Below are 18177 nucleotides of genomic sequence, written 5' to 3'. Positions count from 1 at the left end.
TGGTATCTTGGAGTGATGCAATCACCATGTGACTTTCTGTACCTTTAACTGGGGGAGGAGAAGAGAAATCTGAAAGAGAAGAATTTCCTTCAGAGAGGGAGAAATTGTACAGAAGCACCAAAGAAAGGAGCTTCCAGAATTATTACTTCATCGTTTCTTGTATGGGTTGAATTTTCAGGGAATTCACCAGAAACGCATATTGAACATATATACTATTAAAGGCACTATTGTGGATACAAAGACATTTTAGAAACCCTCTTTGTGGGACTTCCCTGGTGGCACAGTGGATAAGAATCCTCCTGCCAATTCAGGGGACAAGGGTTCGAATCTTCCACATGCTATGGGCAACTAAGCCCCTGTGCCACAGCTGCTGAACCTGTGCCCTAGCGCCTGGGAGCCACAACTACTGAAGCCCACGCACTCCCTAGAGCCTGTGCTCCGCAAGAAGAGAAGCCCCTGCAATGAGAAGCCCATGCACTGCATCTAGAAAGTAGCTCCCACTCTCGACAACTAGAGAAGGCCTGCACACAGCAACGAAGAGCCTGTGCGGCCAAAAATAAATAATAAAATAAATAAATAAACCGTTTTTGTGAGATGTGTAGCCTTTTAGAGTGAGAACCCACAAACTCAAATTATGTCCACACCTTTTACTGGATACATGACCTTGAAGAAACTACTTATTTTATCTGGAAAAACTACTTATTTTACTTAATTTTCTCATCCTAAACTGGAATTAATCACTAGCCAGCCATCCCTTAGCTTTTTTTTTTTTTTGGCCACTGGGTGAAGTTTATTGTGAAACCTCTTGCGGTGAGGATGGGATGGGCAGGCCAGGACAGGGAGGGGAGCAGGGGCGGGCTCTAGGAAGCCGAGTCAGAGGCCTCTGAGCTGTCCTTGACATCGGTGCTCTCTGTGGTCTCGCTGACCTCACTGAGGTCCTTGCTGTCACCACCGCTGTCCTCCGCAACCAGGCCCTTTTCCTCCCAACAGGCCTCCCCTGAGCTCGGAAGCGAGCTGCCCTTGCCTTCCACCTTGTTCTCGATGGAGCCCAGCACCACATGCCTGCCCTTCTCCTTCAGCTCCAGGTGCCGCCTCAGCTCACCGGCCATCTGGGTAAGGTCCCGCTTCATGGCGTATGCATCTTCCCCGTCAGCGTAGTATTTGGGCTCCACTTCGCTGATCTGAAAGTTAAGCGTGTTGGAATAGAGGTGCAGAGCTGCCCGGTTACTCTTCCGGACATGCAGGGAGACATATTTGGCATTGAAGTTCTCGATCATGGCTCAGGAGGCCTGGTCCATCGCTTTTGAGCCAGACCAAGATGCCGGTGGGAACGCTTCACAGCCAGCGAGGTGATATGTCCATGGGGCACATCGTCTGGGTCTTCTTCCATTTTGGCCGGGACGTACCCCACGATCTTCCCATTCTCGTCCTCGGCGATGTACGAGAGCTGGGGCCAGGAGAGGCCATGGTAGAAATAGTATTTCATCTGGTAGTTCTCAGGCAGGCACAGGAGGTTGCAGTGTTGCATGTTCATCAGGTCCTCTGGCCTCGCATTGTGGATGTTCATAACGGCGGCGAGGCTCGCGGCTCCCAGCGGGTCGTGAACGCGCAGTCAGCTGCCGCCACGCTCCGGAGTGACACCGGGGCTGCCAGGCCACGGCTAGGGCTGGAGCTAGGTCCCGGATAGCGGGGGCCCATCCCTTAGCTTTGCAGTGAGGAGGAAATGATGTGAAGATATGTAATGTGACCCATGGAGAACCTGGAAAGGAGCTAGCAGTAAATATTAGCCAGGTGATGGTTGCTGTTATATTAAAAGGTATTCCACAATTGAATCTACTTTTGTTAACAGAAAAAAAAGTTCCCAAATGTGGAACCCAGAAAGATTTACAGTGCACCCTTTCAATGCCATTCTAGAACACTTTTTATAAGCCTACCTACAGGGCAGATAATGTAGGCAGCTTTGACTTATGTTTTGCTTGATTATACCCAGGCTTTTATAAAATTGAATGCTAACTTGTACAAAAATTGATAAACTGAAAAAGATTTTTGTCAACTAAGGATAGAAATGATTTCTAACTAGTAGAAAAGTACTATGGTCTTACTGCACCATCAGATATTTATCATTTTGTCTCTAACTTGGAGATCTTATTTCAGCATTCTTTCTTTCAGAGACTATAAATGCTTAAGTTTTGGTATTCTTCTTTGGAATACCTATACCATACTGCTGGCTCCCTCATTTGTGAGTTAAATAAATCTTTAAAACTTGCTTATTCATTATAGGGATGTTAGCTATGTTTTTACCTTATTGAAAATTATAATTTGATAGTTTCTAGCCTCACCTTTTTTCTCTCATCTTTGAATTGATTAGGAGAGGAGGGTATTTGAATCTTCCAGGCTGTTCATTGGAGGAACTGAAATTGTCCTCATCTTAGAAGGCTAGGGTCTTTCATAACAAAAGAGTTGTGCATGTGGCATGCTAAGTCATTTCAGTCATGTCTGACTCTGCAACCCCATGGACTGTAGCCCATCAGGCTCTTCTGTCCATGAGATTCTCCAGGCAAGAATATTGGAGTGGGTTGCCATGTCCTCCTCCAGGGGATCTTCCTGACCCAGGGATTGAACCCACATCTCCTGTGGCTCCTGCATTACAAGCCCCTGAGCCACCAGGGAAGCCCCAAAAGAGCTATAGTTAAGGCCAAAAGTCACTGCACTTCAGTGCCTAATATATAGTAGATTAAATGTACTCACCTACCGCCAACACCCACTACCATCCTTAAACATTAACATACCTTTCAGTTTTGAATCTAAAGTGTGTCTCCTATGGACAGCACACAGTTGGATCTTGTTTTGTTTATCTGACAGACACGGCTTTTAGATTGTATTGTCTAATCCTTTTATATTTACAGTTAGTATCGATATGGTTGAATTTACATCTACCATTTTGTTTTGTTTGTTTCTCATATGCCTCTGGTATCTTTTGTTCCTATTTTCCCTCTTTACTACATTTTATTATAGTAAGTGGATATTTTCTAATGTATTATTTTCATTTCTTTAATGATATTTAAAATTTTTTTATCTTAGTTTTCTTCTTAAGGCTTACATTAAGTCATTAATGGCTCTAGAACTTACAAAACGCCTCTTAATTTATCAGAATCCACTTCAGATATACTAACTTAATTCCAGTAAGATATAAAAGCCTTTTTCCTTCTATAGTTCCATTCCCTACCCCTATTTTGTGCTATTACTGCTATACATAGTATGTCCATGTATGTTAGAAACCAAACAACACATTGTTATAATTATTGGTTTATATAATCTTATCTTTTAAAGACGCTGAGAGATAAAATGAAAGCAAGTATATATTTATAGTTTTTTTTTTTAAAAGAAATCGTGGTATCGGCTTGTTATTGGTTTATATATTTTAGTATTATTCTTATTTATTTATACTATTTACTTGGCTGTGCTGGGTCTTAGCTGTAGCACACGGAATCTCAGTTGCAGCATGTGGGATCTAGTTCCCTGATCAAATCTGGCCCCCCTGCTTTGAGAATGTGGAGTCTTAGCCACTGGACCACCAGGGAAGTCCCTGTAGTTTGTTGCATAATCCTTCTTATTTACCATTTTTGGTTCTCTTCATTTCTTCCTAAGGATTTGACTTAGCATTTGGTATTATTTCCTTGCTGCATACCCTCACAATTTAACTCCTTTATTAAACATAGAGTTTATAGTGTTAGCCTCTGTCTTTTTGTAGAGTTCTAGAGAAATAACCATGCTTTCTCTGATTTAGTTTAAGATCTTTGTCAATAAACTTTAACCTCATATCCTCACATCCGAAATAAGAATATCTGGGTGCTAGCTCTTCCACACACAGGAAGACAAAATATTTCATTATTCTTACTGAATCTCATTCTAAATCCTTTCTCTCTCATAAACATACTTTTAAAACATGAAAAAGTCAGAGGTCTTTTTGTGGACCCTGGCTTATTTGGACAAATGTAATAGAGTATTCTTTGACTCTTCAAGCTAAAAGAGTTTTCTGGGAAAAGAAAAAATTAGTATTTTGGAGCCTTTGGCTCTTTTTTCCCTTAAGTTTCTGGGCATTTTGATAAGAAACTGCACTGTCCACTAGCACACTATGCTTTTTAATTTCAAACACTCTAGCGCTGGTGACAGATTTCCCAGTTTCTCCAAAATAAGGCCTGTGTTTCCACCTCTAGCAGTGTTTGCAGTGAGATAAAGAGGTGGGGGAGGGGAGAAGGCATGTTTTCCTTGGGCTGCAAAATGGGGTATAGACCTAGTGCTTCTCCTCAGAGAGAGGCCGTGCTGAACCAAGGGTTTAACAGTGGTTCCCGAACTCTTCATCTGCATGCTGTTTACCTGGAGCTTAGTTACAATGCAGATTCTGACTCAGTAGACGGAGGGTGCAGCCTGGGGATCTGCAATTCTAATAAGCTCCCAGGCAAAACAGATGTTACTGGTGGGTGGGGGTCCGAACTTTGAGTAGCAATGGCTACTAGGGCACTCATTCTCAAAACTTCCTGCACATTGTAATCATCTGGTTTGTTTTTGTTTTTTTAATTTCTGATACCCATGTTCAAAGATTCTGATTTGATTGATTGTGATTTTAATCATCATGTGCAAACAGGTTTGAGAACTACTGGGAGTTACAAGTAAAAGTGCAAGAGACTGTGGTCAAGCCAGGAATATCTTGGCTCAGTTTGTGCATCACCAAAACCCAAGTCAGAATCATTCCGTAGCTGAGTCTCTTCTTTGCTAGCATGTCCTGCCCATGGCTACCAGGTAAATCTAATTTCTCTCTCCTTTTTTTTTTTTTAACATCTCTCCCTGTTCAGTTCAACATTAGTACAACTGTAGTCAGATATCTTTATAGCCATGGCTTACTAACACCATTATCTGCCAGGGTGCAGACAATAAAGGAATGCAAGTACACTATTTGGAAACAATTGAGAGACTGAATATACAGATGGACAGTGGCCAGACCATATATAACAAAAGAACTTTGATCCACAGTTTCTGCAGCATCCAGCTCAGCAAGCCAAACCATAACATCTACAGCCATCGACCCAGATCATCAGGACTTGGTCACTGACTGCCAGCTTCCCTGTTTTTGGCCCTGACTTCCAACCCAAGATCAACCAGAGTAAGCCAAGAATGCTCCCTGAACCAATCACATTATATGCGCCACTTCTAATTATTGTCCTCCAATTTCCCCATGTCAACACACTGCCATCAGGGCACACGTGGAATCTTATTTTTCACAAGAAAGCCTCCCCCTCCTGTCCCTGTCTTTGAATCTCTGTAAGAGACAGTGGCTGACTCCCTTGCTCTGAATAAAGAGCCTCTGTCTGTTCTCTTTTGGGTGATCTTCACTGACGTCCACATAATAATAAAACCAAGCATCGATCTGCTTTTTATTATCACCATGCACCAGTGATTCAAAATCATTTCAGTGAAATAGTACTCTTCGGCTAGGGCTTCCTTGGTGGCTCAGATGGTAAAGAATCTGCCTGCAATCCAGGAGACCTGGGCTCCATCCCTGGGTTGGGAAGATCCCCTGGAGAAGGGAATGGCAACCCACTCCTGTATTCTTGCCTGGAAAATCCCACAAACAGGGAAGCCTGGCGGGCTACAGTCCAAGGGGTCACAAAGAGTCTGAGCGACTAACGCTTTAGGCAAGGATGGAACGCTCCCATCACCCTGGCCCCGGATGATATCCCTGTTTCTGAGGCATTTTTCCTGCTAGTTTTTGAAACCCAGCTCAGTATCCAGCCCTGGAACTCTAGGGCAGCTCCCCTCTTCCTGAACTGGCTGCCCCTCAAGCCTCCGGTCTTCACCGCAGGGGCTCCTCCACTTCCGGAGACCTTCTTCAGCTTCAGTTCTAACAGTTCAAGATCACTTCTTTTTCTGGGAGGTCACGACCTCTGACTCACTCCCCTTCCTTTGTTCCCAGCAGCTCCCCCACTCCCCACACCAACCATAGGCCTGGCTGCAAACCGCAGCTTTCCACCTCGGTATCTGTTGTTCTGTTTCCTGTCAATTGATCTCCGGCCCACTGACAATTCACATTTATAGCATTGTAGAATGAACATGGGATGGGGGAGTGGGTGCTTCCCAGGTGATTCAGTGGTAAAGAATCTGCCTGCAATGCAGGAAATGCCGTAGACATGGGTTCGATCCCAGGGTTGGAAAGATCCCCTGGAGTAGGAAATGGCAACCCACTCCAGTATTCTTGCCTGGAAAATTCCTTGGATAGAGGAGCCTGGTGGGCCACAGTCTATGGGGTCGCAAAGAGTCGGACACCACTGAGCAACTGAGCACAACACAACAAACTAAGAGGCTCTTTTCTATGAAAAAAAGTGCATGTGCATTCTCCGTTAGCAAAGTGTGCTGTTTACAGTCAAAACGCAGTTAACAGGCTGCTTTCAAACCAGTGTATCAGTTTCTGATGGGGCACATTAAGCCTGTAATTACAGTTAGAGTTTTTATAAAGCCACTTACCTTGATTGTTCAGTTTTGCCTGCGTCTCCTTCCCCAACACCACCTACCCTCACCCCCAAAATGCATCCATCCGCATTCTTCACATGTCTGATGTGTATTGAAGAGTTGCACATGATAAAGTCTACTTGCCAGTATATTTTTCCTATCATCTTGACTATGAATCAAAATAGAGCAGGAAAGTAATAATAAGTAAAGTGTTAAGAAAAATGATCTAAATTTTGGAAATAAGGCCAGGAGGGCTCAGACTCTCCCTTCAATGTCATTAACTCTGCTTAACAAGCTCACCCCAGGACTACGTACATGGTGTGGGAAGTTACCTTTGTGTGACTTGCTATTTACTCTTTATTAAATAGGATCCCAGATTCTGTGAAGTTATCTGTTAACATGTATGTGTTGCCTGGTCGAGATGCTAATCCTCCCTGATGGGTGGGAAAGATAACCCCAAAGATTTTTATGAAAAAGTTTTATTGCCTTGAAGGACTTTGAACAGTTTCGTATATAAACCAGTAATCTCATTCGAACTTTCTTCTTCTTTAATGCCTGTAAGTACATAGTTCCTCCAATTCTTGAAATACCTTTATAGTCTCATTGATTCCATCATGAATGTTATTGGCTAAAATCTTTGACATGAGCCATGTTTTTAACTGTTTAGAAATTATATTTTGAGAAGAGTTCAGAAAAGTCAGCATACAAGGCCAGTCATGGTACATGTGGTGAATGTGAGAATCTAGGTTCATCAGATTAGAACAGCTCTTCTAATCCTTTCATAGATTCCTCCATCTAGAGTTGGGTTTTTGTCTGTGTATGTTTTCCAACATACTATTAACTTCACTTCAGGAACCACAGCCATGGAAAAGCTTTTCCACAACGTTCCTTAGAAGAGGAATCTGAAAATGCAAATTACATTTGTGGCCTCTAACCTGTCTGGCACACCACTGGTGGGAGGCCTAGGGGTTACAACAGTGACTTGTACCCCATGAGAGCTGCCCTGGAATATGGGGGGAAGGTGTCCATGGGGCTGACCCACCATTTCCCAGAGAGCAAAATAGGACAGGTAACTGGCTTTTCCAAATTGATGAAGAATAAAGCAGACTGAGTCAAGGCTCAGTGTCAGCCTCAAAGACATATGTTAGACTAGAAGTTATTTTGTAACAGTCTGGAAAAGTCTAGACACTGAGCAAGTTCTAATATCCAACCCAGGAGAAACCTTAACCTCCATGAAGGGGAACATACTTGCCTGTGAAATTTGTTGGCAGTAAAATATTTGAACAGCTGGGGCCCTGGGTATAGTTCTGACACTGGGTGTTTTATACAAAGGAGCCTTTTTGTTTTCCCCACTCAGAAAAGGGGAAAGATATTTTCATGTTTTTGTTTAAAAGGTTGTCATTATTTTTACTAGGTCAGTTGGTCTGCTTGTTTTCTGGCTTCGTATTTAACAAAATTTCTTATCATTAACTATGTGTTTTCAGTCATCTAGCATATATTTAAGTGGCTTTTTCTAATTTGAAAAGGCATTTGCTTTTTTGAAGATACTGTAAGGCATGTTTGTCTCATCAGTATAGTGTCGGCATTCAGGCTGCTGTTTACGCTGTGGTCCACTATTTTATGTGTTATTTCGTATTTAACCAGCTCTGAAGTGTTGAATCTATCTATCCATCTATCTATCTAATCTATCTATCTATCTAAACTACTGAGAAGGTATAGACTGATAGTGTTGATCTAAATCATTAAGATCTCAAACATTATGGAGGATTTTTCATTTTGTTTTGGTTTGAAACATTAAGATGACTGAGTGAGAACATAAATTAAGTGAAAATCTTATTTTAAAAAGTCTCCTTTGCTAAAAATACCCAGAGTCATTCCATATTTTGATAACTCTTCCATGAAGCTATTTTGCAGTTATTAGCAGAAATGCGAAAGGATTATCCAGGGCCTAGAAAAACACCATTATAATTGCTGGATGAATTTTCTTAAATAATAAAAACAACCCAAGTGGTCAGTTTGTACATAGTCTGTTTTGCCTCAGTCTAAGAATTTATCTGTACCAAAATAAATCTGGAAAGCAGAGCTGAAGAATTGAGCTGGTCAGGGTTTTACTATTACAGCTCTGCGGGGCTAAATGATTACCTCCTTCTCTCTTTCACCTTAAAAGGTTTCCTGAGCAGGGGTCTCCCCACCCCTACAGTCAGTCCGTAGATCAGAAGTGTGTTCCCCACCCCCACCCCCAGATACTCACTGCTTTCTGAGCCAGTAACCACCTCGAAAACAGTCTTGCCCTGGCTTTTTCTCCCACATACCAGTGCTATCTGTCAGCAAAGAAACCCAGAGAGGAATATAAAGAAACTAAATGTACAGTATTTTCCTTAAATGGCTTTAATGCTGGTTATTTTGCAATAGATTGAGAAAATCTCTCTGAAAAACTGCTGCTCCCTTTTGGAGGTTTTAGCTCAGGCCATTCCCTTGCATTTTCTGGAACATTACATCTTCAAAGAACTGAATATGCTTGCTCTGCTTAAAAGCTCCAGGGTCGGCCTTACCTCCTCTGGCTCTCATGCTGCTTCTGACACTCAAAGTTACTTGTTCTACCTCAGAAAGAACTTCACTTGCTGCTTCTCACTGGATTTGTAAATGGTGTATTTACTGAAGAGGAGAAACTTTCCTGCCTTCTCCTTTAGCCCAGCTGTGAGGCTGCGATTAATGGCCACTCATAAAGAGTGTGTTCCTGTATCTGTCATACCTGTCCGTTCTGACCCCATAACACACGTAGTGAAAGTGAGTGGGAGCAAGTCACCATCAAGTGGGTCTGTTCTTTGAAAGAGCTCGCTTTATTGTGTTTGTCTTGAACCGGCGGAACTGCCGCTCTGCCCCTTCCGGTCCTGAGGTGCCCCTTCCGGTCCTGAGGTGCCCCTCGCCTGGCCCACACCTGTCCCCTCCCCAGGCTTCTGTGCCCTGGGGACCCCCAAGCTCCTTGTCAGTTGGTGGCTGTTTTATCTTCTGATGGGCCCTCCCTTCTCACAGTCCTTTGAGCTTTTCAAGAGAATCCTGGACTCCTCTCACTCTGCCCAGAGGCCTAGAAGAAAGGCTGACCTTCAACTTCCAGGGCACTACTTCAGCTTCTCAGCGGTGCTGTCCACTGTGGTAGCCACGAGCTTTACTGAGCATTTGAAAGGCCGCCAGTCTGCATAAGATGTGCAGTAAGTGTAAAATTCTTCCCACATTCCAAAGGCCTCATACAAAATAAATAAACGAACATCACATACCTCAACACTTTTTACATTGATTAAATGTTGAAGGGATAATATTTTGCAGGTATTGGGTTACATAAAATGTACTATTAATGATAACCTCTATATAAAATGGGCTTCTCTAATGACGCAGGTGGTAAAGAATCTGCCTGCAATGCAGGAGATCCAGGTTCGATCCCTGGGTTGGGAAGATTCCCCTGGAGAAAGGAATGGCTACCCACTCCAGTGTTCTTGCCTGGAGAATCCCATGGACAGAGGAGCCTGGTGGGCAATGGTGGTCCATGGGGTCACAAAGAGTCAGACACGACTGAGTGACAAACACAACTGTATAAAATAGATCACTAACAAGGACCTAGCACAAGGAACTATACTCAGTATCTTGTAATGACCTATAATGGAAAAGAACCTGAAAAAGAATAGATAGGTATATGTATGCCTGAATCACTGCTATACGCCTGAAACATCGTAAATCAACTATACTTCAATTTTTTAAAAATAGAACAATAAAATGATGACAATAAAAAAAACCACCCCATTAACTTCACCACTTTCCTTTTACTTTTTTGAAAAATGTGGCCACTAGACATTTCAAATTTTATATTTGGTGTGCATTTGTGGCTTGCATTCTATCCCTGTTTGGTAGAGTCAGGAAGTATTAACTAGGCACTTACTGTTGCCAGGTATTTTGAAACTCCATATCTATATGTTTTTAAAAGTAAGAAATAGATTACCAAGAACATATAGTCTATTGAGGGAGAAGGGATTATAAAACAATCATGGTAAATGAGAAGAGTGCTAAAACAGATATAGGTATACAGCTCTATTGGAACCAACGAGAGTACACTTCTGCCAGTGGTTATCAGAGGAAGCATCAAGTGGAAGCTCTGAGTGAAAGAGACCAAGTCCAAGGGAGCCAAAGTCCAAAAGAGGTGGAGGTGGAAAATGCCTTTCGGGACAGGTTGATAGAGCTCCATGAGGTCATGGGAGCTAAGACTGCAGAGGTGTGATGGGACCAGTTGATGGATCTGGCTGTGGCCCTGGTGATCCAGCTCAGAGGACCAGATGATGGTGGGAGTAGATGACAGGGCCACAGGGGCCCGGGGTAGATAAGGCCACAGTCCTGCCAACCACGGAAGCAGGAGAGGGGAGTTTTGGTGGTGATGCTGGAGCAGGGCAGGGCGCGGTGCAGAGGCTGTTACAGGAAGGAGGGGTGGATTGCTGAGGGTCTCAGCCCCCTGCGCTGCCTCAGTCTTGACCCTGGTCATGTGCATCTCTTCGGACGTATCTGCTGAGCACTGCCAGGGAGTGGGGGAGCCAGAGAGCTTGCTAATACAAGGGTTTTCTGCAAGGGTTTGCAAGTCTGCTCTTTGCTGGGAGAGCTGCATTTGCACGGGAAACTATAGCAGAAACAATGACCTAGTTCATCTGCCTTAAGGCTGGCTGGCCTGCCAAGGCAGAATGCTGGACATTTATTCAAAGTGAAAACGCATTGTCCAGTTAAACGCCTTGTCAGAACCTTCACCTCTGTGACACACCAAATACAGGGTAACGAGCAGTTTCAGAGCACATATATTTTCTTCGCTCTTGAAACCCAAAGTCAAAATGTTGGAGGACCCTCTCTGCTAAGGGGTGTTGCCTGGGACCCCCAGGACTGGACCCCAAATAGCAGGCAGCTCCCTGACTGTGTGCCCAGCACTAACACTCCCATTCTTGTTGGCTTCGCAGTCACATGTGGGGAGAGCACAGGCGGTTTGGGGTAGAGGAAGCTCAGAGAGGAGAAATGTCTTACTCCCAAAATACCAACATTTGGGGCATGGTTATTTTATACAGAAAACACTACCAAGCCAAGGCCACAGCCTTGATTCTCTGATAGATTTTTGCCACGTGGGATTACACTGGGAACTTAAAAAAAAAAAAATAACAGCAACGAAGAGCACACCCCTGGAGACTCTGATTTAATTGGTCTGAGTTTTTTCTTTCTTTCTTTCTTTTCTTTTTTTTGAGCGCTCCCCAGGTGATTCCAGTGTGCAGCCAAAGTTGAAAACCACTAGGTTAGATTTTTTAAGTCCACCTTTTTTTTTTTTTTCGCCGTTGACTTGGCACTAATTTTCTGCTTAAAGTGGGAGAAGGGAAAATTGAGGTTACTGACTCAAGGTTTGGGAAAGCCAGTGGGCAAGTACACAGCAGTTGAGTACAGAGAGCCTTCGGTATGTCTTGGGGTGAGAAAGCAGGACAGTAGAAGCAAACCTCCCTTGGGGCAGGCTCCTCACTTGCTCAGCTGCTTTCTTGTTCCGCAAGAACATAGCAATGGTCCTGAAAGAGCCAGAAAGAGACAACTGCTTCACTCCTGTTTCTCTAAGGCTGTGTTTCTCAAGTAGATCACTTTGCGGGGGGAGGGGGTTGGGCTTAAGACAGATTGCTAGATCCCACCTGCAGAGCTTCAGGTTCAATTGATGGAGTAGGGCCAGAAAATTTGCATATCTAACAAGCTCCTGGGGGGTGCTGCTGTTGCTTGTCCCTGGAAGGCCAGGGAGAAGAGGATCACTTAAAATGAAAATGCAGCAGAGAGGAGCAGGCATTTTCAGTGAGCACCTACTATGTGCCTGGTCCCAGGTGAGACCTGGGTATACAGAGGCGAAACCATAGCTCGGGTCCCCCATCACTTGGCAGTCCAGAGACCCATGGACACCTCATTATATTTTGGTAGGTTCAGAGAAAGGGACCTCTGTTTGCTTCTTGGAGATGTACAAGGCTAGGAAGAGTGTGGCTCCCACTTTTAGAATATCAAAAAGCCAAACTGCAAGTTCCAACTTTCCTTGAATTCATAAGACAGTGAGGTCACAGGTCAAAGAACTAACCCAAAATGAAAGGCCAGACAGATAGATGCCTACAGGAAGAGACAAAACAGATGCTCTTGCTTACCTAGGGCAGATGCTGCAAGACAGGGGTCAGAGTTCGCTAGAGTTCTCTTTAGTTTGTAAAATTATTTGCACTGAGGTCCCATGTAGGTTTGGGGCCACAATTTCAAGTCCATTATGAGACGAGGTCCCCAACTCTGCCACTTCCAACTTTCCCAAACAACAGCCCAGCCATAGGGGGGTGTGAACCGAACCCAAACCTTCCACTGTAATGGGGTCCTTTAAGCCAGCCATGAAACTGAAGGAGTTTTAACTGTTGGAGGGAGCCCCTGGTTTGGGGGCCAAAAGGGTCAATGGGAAGAAACCCAGTCAACAGCACCCTTGCTAATGCTGCAAATGATATTTGTGTCAACAAGGTGTCTGAGGCCTGAAAACTGGGTCACAACCTTATGGAGCAACAAGGATTCTTTTTATTATTATTATTACTTTTTATTGGTTAGCATAGTTGATTAACAATGTTGTGTTAGTTTCAGGTGTACAGCAAAGTGACTCAGTTATCTATATACATGTTTCTAGTCTTTTTCAAGTTCTTTCCCATTTAGATTATTACAGAGTACTGAGCAGAGTTCCCTGTTCTTTTTGTCAACAATTTCTGCCACGGGTGGGCTTGTCCCTTGGCAGATCAGGGGACATCCGTAGAGCTTTTCTCTCCTGTTTCCATTTTAGCACAATCCTATGCTGAGTCTCAGAGTAAATTCAAACTAAGTTTTCTGACAATAAAAGAAGCCAAGTGAATAGTCTTTTAAAAATTGCCAATCGTTGGGAGACTCCTATATCTTTTTCTGTACATAAGAGTTATAGTCCTGTAGGTCTGAGATAAAACTAGAATGTTATTGGAAGTTTTGAGATAGGAAACTACTTTTACTGCCCTTTCTGAAATCTTTCGTATGAAGCCCAAGAGCGTATATCATTTTTCTTTCCTGGGGACTTTTGGATAACATCAAAGAGTTCAATGGAAAAAATTTTCATCTCCTGAAAACGCTAATAACTAAGATTTGCTGCTTCTTAATGATAGGCCAACAAGAGTCAGGCTAACTTGAGAAGAGAAGGATAATTCTTCATCTACTTTAGGTCCTTATTTATTTTATCTTCTTCTTCATAGTTTTCAGGATCCCTGGGTCTCTCTCTGGCCTATATTGACTGGTGTGTGTGGTGTGGTGTGGAAGTCGCTCAGTCGTGTCCTCCTGCCAGGCTCCTCTGTCCTGCCAGGCTCCTCTGTCCGTGGGATTTTCCAGGCAAGAATACTGGAGTGGGTTGCCATTCTCTTCTCCAGGGGATCTTCCCTACCCAGGGATCGAACCTGGGTTTCCTGTATTGCAAGCAGATTCTTTACCATCTGAGCCACCAGGGAAGCCTATATTGACTGGAAAGATGCCTAACTCAGCTCTTCCTTTAATTTTTACTTCCTGTGAATCCTTCATTACCAAAACCACCTCTTTTCAGCCATCACAGCTTTGCCACATGCCAGGAACCTGGGGAGAGATATAGGCCCTGAATTAAGAAATGTTATTTCCTTGGTTGTCAACATAAACTTTTTAGTAGTTACAGTAATTCATCAGTAATTTATGGCCCTCGTTTCCCAAAGTCCCTTTTGCTGGTGAATTCTTGGTGTTTCTTGGAATCATTCACTTTCACTCATCTTCCCTTCAAGCTAATTTGAACATTCAGAGGGGAATCAAACCCATTTTCTGACTATCTGGAGTTGTCTTTTTAATTCTGTCCCCAAACTGAATTAGCTAGCTGTCTCATGGATTGTCCCAAAAGCAACCTTGGTTTGGATCTGCTGAAGGAGTCTCACAGCTAGAATCTTTATTTTTAAAAATATATTTATTCATTTGGCTGCACCAGGTCTTATTTGCAGCACAAAGGATCTTTTTTCTTTTCTTTTTTTTTTTTTTATGCAGGGTCATTAGTTGTGCCATGAGAACTCTTAGTTGTGGCATGTGGGATCTAGTTCCCTGACCAGGGATTGAACCTGGGTCCTGTGCATTGAGAGCATGCAGTCTTAGCCACTGGACCACCACAGAAGTCCCTAGAATTTTAAACTGAACAGTTGTGATCCTAATTCCCAGCCCCATATCCTCACCTCCAAATTAAACTGCCTAGCACACAGATTGACACTTAGTTCCAGAACTCTCCTGGAGCTGGGCAACTTCTTCCCATCAATAATTAACCCAGGCCCAAATTGGATGTCATGAGCTAGCACTGAACTCAAGTTAACCCTCTGTGTCTGCTCGTAAGCTCAGTACTGAAGCTTGGTCATTACCGAGTTGGTATGTGAGATTCGAATGAATACATTCCCTCCACAGTTTCCTGGCAGTTGTCTTAACCATTTGGTTGAAGGAGATCACCTTTGTGAGTAAAAATCATCCAGTGCATGTGTGCTTTCACCAGAACCATCGTGACATATGATTTCTTTCCCTTGAACATTCCCATGGATTTTTCTAAAAGACCTAAAAATCTCATGTTCCAGGAGAATAAACACACACACACACACACACACACACACACACACACACACACACACACAAATAAATGAGTCACAGAAGAGTATCACTGCATGGGAAAGGGATTACATTAGTGAAATATTAAACCAAGTATCAGTGTCCATTTGCCCATTCTTGTTAGGATTAAACTGAAAGTTGTTTATCTGCCACTAGTCTCACAGGGATACATTTTGGCTTTACTTTCGAAATAAATTTTTGGCACAGTTTTATTGTTTGGGATACAGGATCCGAGACCCCCCCTAAAAGGTCTTTAAGGAGTGTATAAGAGTTATGGCCCTCAGATCTTTGTCTCTCCTGATGTTTTGAAAACCTGCTTTAAGACAAATAACATAGGCCTGAAGTAGGGGGACAGGAAGGAAGGGGTGGGGTGGGGGCTGAGAGAACAGCCAGGAAGCTGGGGCTAGCAGCTGCTGTGTTTTTGTGAGCAGGGGAATAACGAGACAAGAGTTACAAACGCACGAGTGTAAAATAACAGCACGTCTGAGCGGGGCGGGGTGGCGGTGAGTCCATTTGCTGGTGACGTGGGTTAGTCTCTCAGTTGTGTCCGACTTTTTGCGACCCCGTGGACTGTAGCCCGCCAGGCTTCCCTGTCTTTTACCATCTCCTGGAGCTTGCTCAAACTGCTGTGGGCAAAGGACAATTAAGATCAGTTCACGAAAAGTTCATCAAGACGAACACAGTGAACGTGCTTGGCAGGGTCCGGATTTCTCCCAAGCGCAGGCTCCTCCTGCTGGGGGCGTGAGAAAAGCGTGCTGACGTTTACGCTGTTCTCCCTCTCTGTTGATTTCCGCTCAGCCCGCAGACCGAATACCACTTCTTTTCACTTCTGCTTTTCAACATTAAACCAGGATGTTGCTTCATGACGACAACAGCTCCACACAAGAGGCCACAGGACAGCCTTTGAGGCCTGAGTGATGCATCCACTCTGGTTAATCTTTATGCAAAAGTCGTCATTTATGCCTTCTTCCTTGGCTCTTGCTCCAAACCCAGTGACTGTAAACTACACAAAATGGCTCTCTGTTTATACTTTACTTTTTGAAATCAGTCAAGGAAACAGTCCTCTTAGACATTTGCTTCTTCAACATAGACTCCCTAAGTGTGTATGCTTGCTTGTGTTCGCTTGTTTCCCTTCCCTCTCTCCTCCCCCCCAGACCTGTTATCCAAATCATAGTGTGAAGAGTATGCTTTAATGGGGAAAATTCCTACTAAAAAGAGTCCTTTGGTGAAATCTTTTTCACAGTGCAGTGGATCAAATGCTGTTTAGTCATTTAACAAAATGATTGAGTCCATAATACATACTAGACACCATTCTAGGCACTGGGTACAACACAGGCAATGAAGTAGATATAAATCCTGCCCCCTGAAACTTACATTCTACTAGTGATATGGGGGGGGGGAAATGAAAGAAGGGAAGAGGGTAGCGAATGGCAGGGGTCGTGGTGTTAGTGCAGCTTTATCGAGGTTGGTCCACACACGTGATGTTTGCAGACGTCTTTGAGCAAAGAACTGAAGGAGATAGGAGCCAGGTGGATGCCAGGGGGAGAGCATTCTTGGAAGATGAAGTAGCAGATACCAGGGCCGAAGAGTGAAAGCCTGCCCCAGTGCAATGGCAGAGCTGCATGGATGTTAGGACCACTGCAGGGGAAAAGGGGGGAAGCAATACATAAATGAAAAGTGTCAAAAGAAAAAAAAAAAGAAAAGTGTCAGTCGCTCAGTCATGTCTGACTCTTTTGCAACCCTGTGGACTGTAGCCCACTAGACTTCTCTGTCCATGGGATTCTTCATGCAAGAATACTGGAGTGGATTGCCATTCCTTTCTCCAGGGCATCTTCCTGACCCTAGGGATCAAACCTGGGTCTCCTGCATTGCAGGCAGATTCTTTACCATCTGAGCCACCAGGGAAGCTTGAACTAATAACTAAAATTTTGCAACACAGTGTTCTTTCTCAACTCAATTCTTACCCAAATTATTTTTTTCTTTTTTTCCCTCTCCATCAAGACAAGATCAACCATTTGAGGGGTCAGGAGTCTTATTACCACAAATGTTAAAAATAATAATGCCATGTTACTGGATCTACTTTTAATGATTACCTTGAGTATTATCATAATCATGCTCATTACCACTGTGACCACCAAAAACACAGTGGCTCCGCAGTTTACATCATCTCATTTCACCTTGTGGCAATGCCTGGATAAGTGCTATTTTCTCATTTTGTAGACAAGGAAAGTTTTCAGATGCATTATGTGACTTGCCTAAAATTGCTCAGCTAGTAAATGCTGATGGGCTCTGAATGAGAATCCCAGTATTATTTTTGCTGTATCACAGTACTTCAATGCCAGCAGCATCGCATATACCTTCTCCCAGCATCTCCTACTGTCTACACTTTCTCCCTTCTGTTGACCTAACAAGGGAGAAGTAGATCAAATGATAACTCAGATTACAATGGCATGTATCATAGCGAAAAATGAGAAAGAGCCTGAAAGTCCAAGAATGAGAAATGGATAAGTTTGGTAGGGAGTATAACCACTGCCCGAAGATGTCTGATTCCTGAAGCTTGTGAGTATGTCGCCCACTAGGCAAACAGGGATTGAGGTTGCAGATGGAATTAAGATTGCATATCAGGGAGATGCTGAGTGGGTTCGCAGTAATCACAGGGGTCCTTAAAAGGAGAAGAGGAAGAAAGTGACAGCTGCAGTATTGCTGACTTTGAAAATGGAGGAAGGGTCACAAACTGTGGAACAGGAGGCCTCTGGAAGCTAGAAAAAGCCAGGAAACATTGTCCCCTAGAGCCTTCAGACAGCTCTTCTCTGGTGGCTCAGACAGTAAAGCATCTGCCTATAATGCAGGAGACCTGGGTTCAATCCCTGGGTTGGGAAGATCTCCTGGAGAAGGAAATGGCAACCCACTCCAGTATCTTGCCTAGAAAATCCCATGGATGGAGGAGTCTGGTAGGCTACAGTCCATGGGGTCACAAAGAGTCGGACACAA

The 18177-nt window shown here is 43.7% G+C and overlaps 1 protein-coding gene across 1 annotated transcript; it reads right to left on the bottom strand.

Annotated features, from left to right (window-relative positions):
• Positions 1-860: 860 nt before the first annotated feature.
• LOC133051723 (N-alpha-acetyltransferase 10-like) lies at positions 861-1688 on the bottom strand. The gene is given in 2 exon segments (XM_061136316.1): positions 861-1300; positions 1303-1688. Coding segments are annotated over 2 exon segments (705 nt in total). The 5' UTR covers positions 1568-1688.
• Positions 1689-18177: the final 16489 nt, after the last annotated feature.

Source organism: Dama dama, chromosome X, assembly GCF_033118175.1.
Source record: "Dama dama isolate Ldn47 chromosome X, ASM3311817v1, whole genome shotgun sequence".
Classification (NCBI taxonomy): domain Eukaryota; kingdom Metazoa; phylum Chordata; class Mammalia; order Artiodactyla; family Cervidae; genus Dama; species Dama dama.
This window is presented reverse-complemented; position numbering and strand designations above follow the sequence as displayed.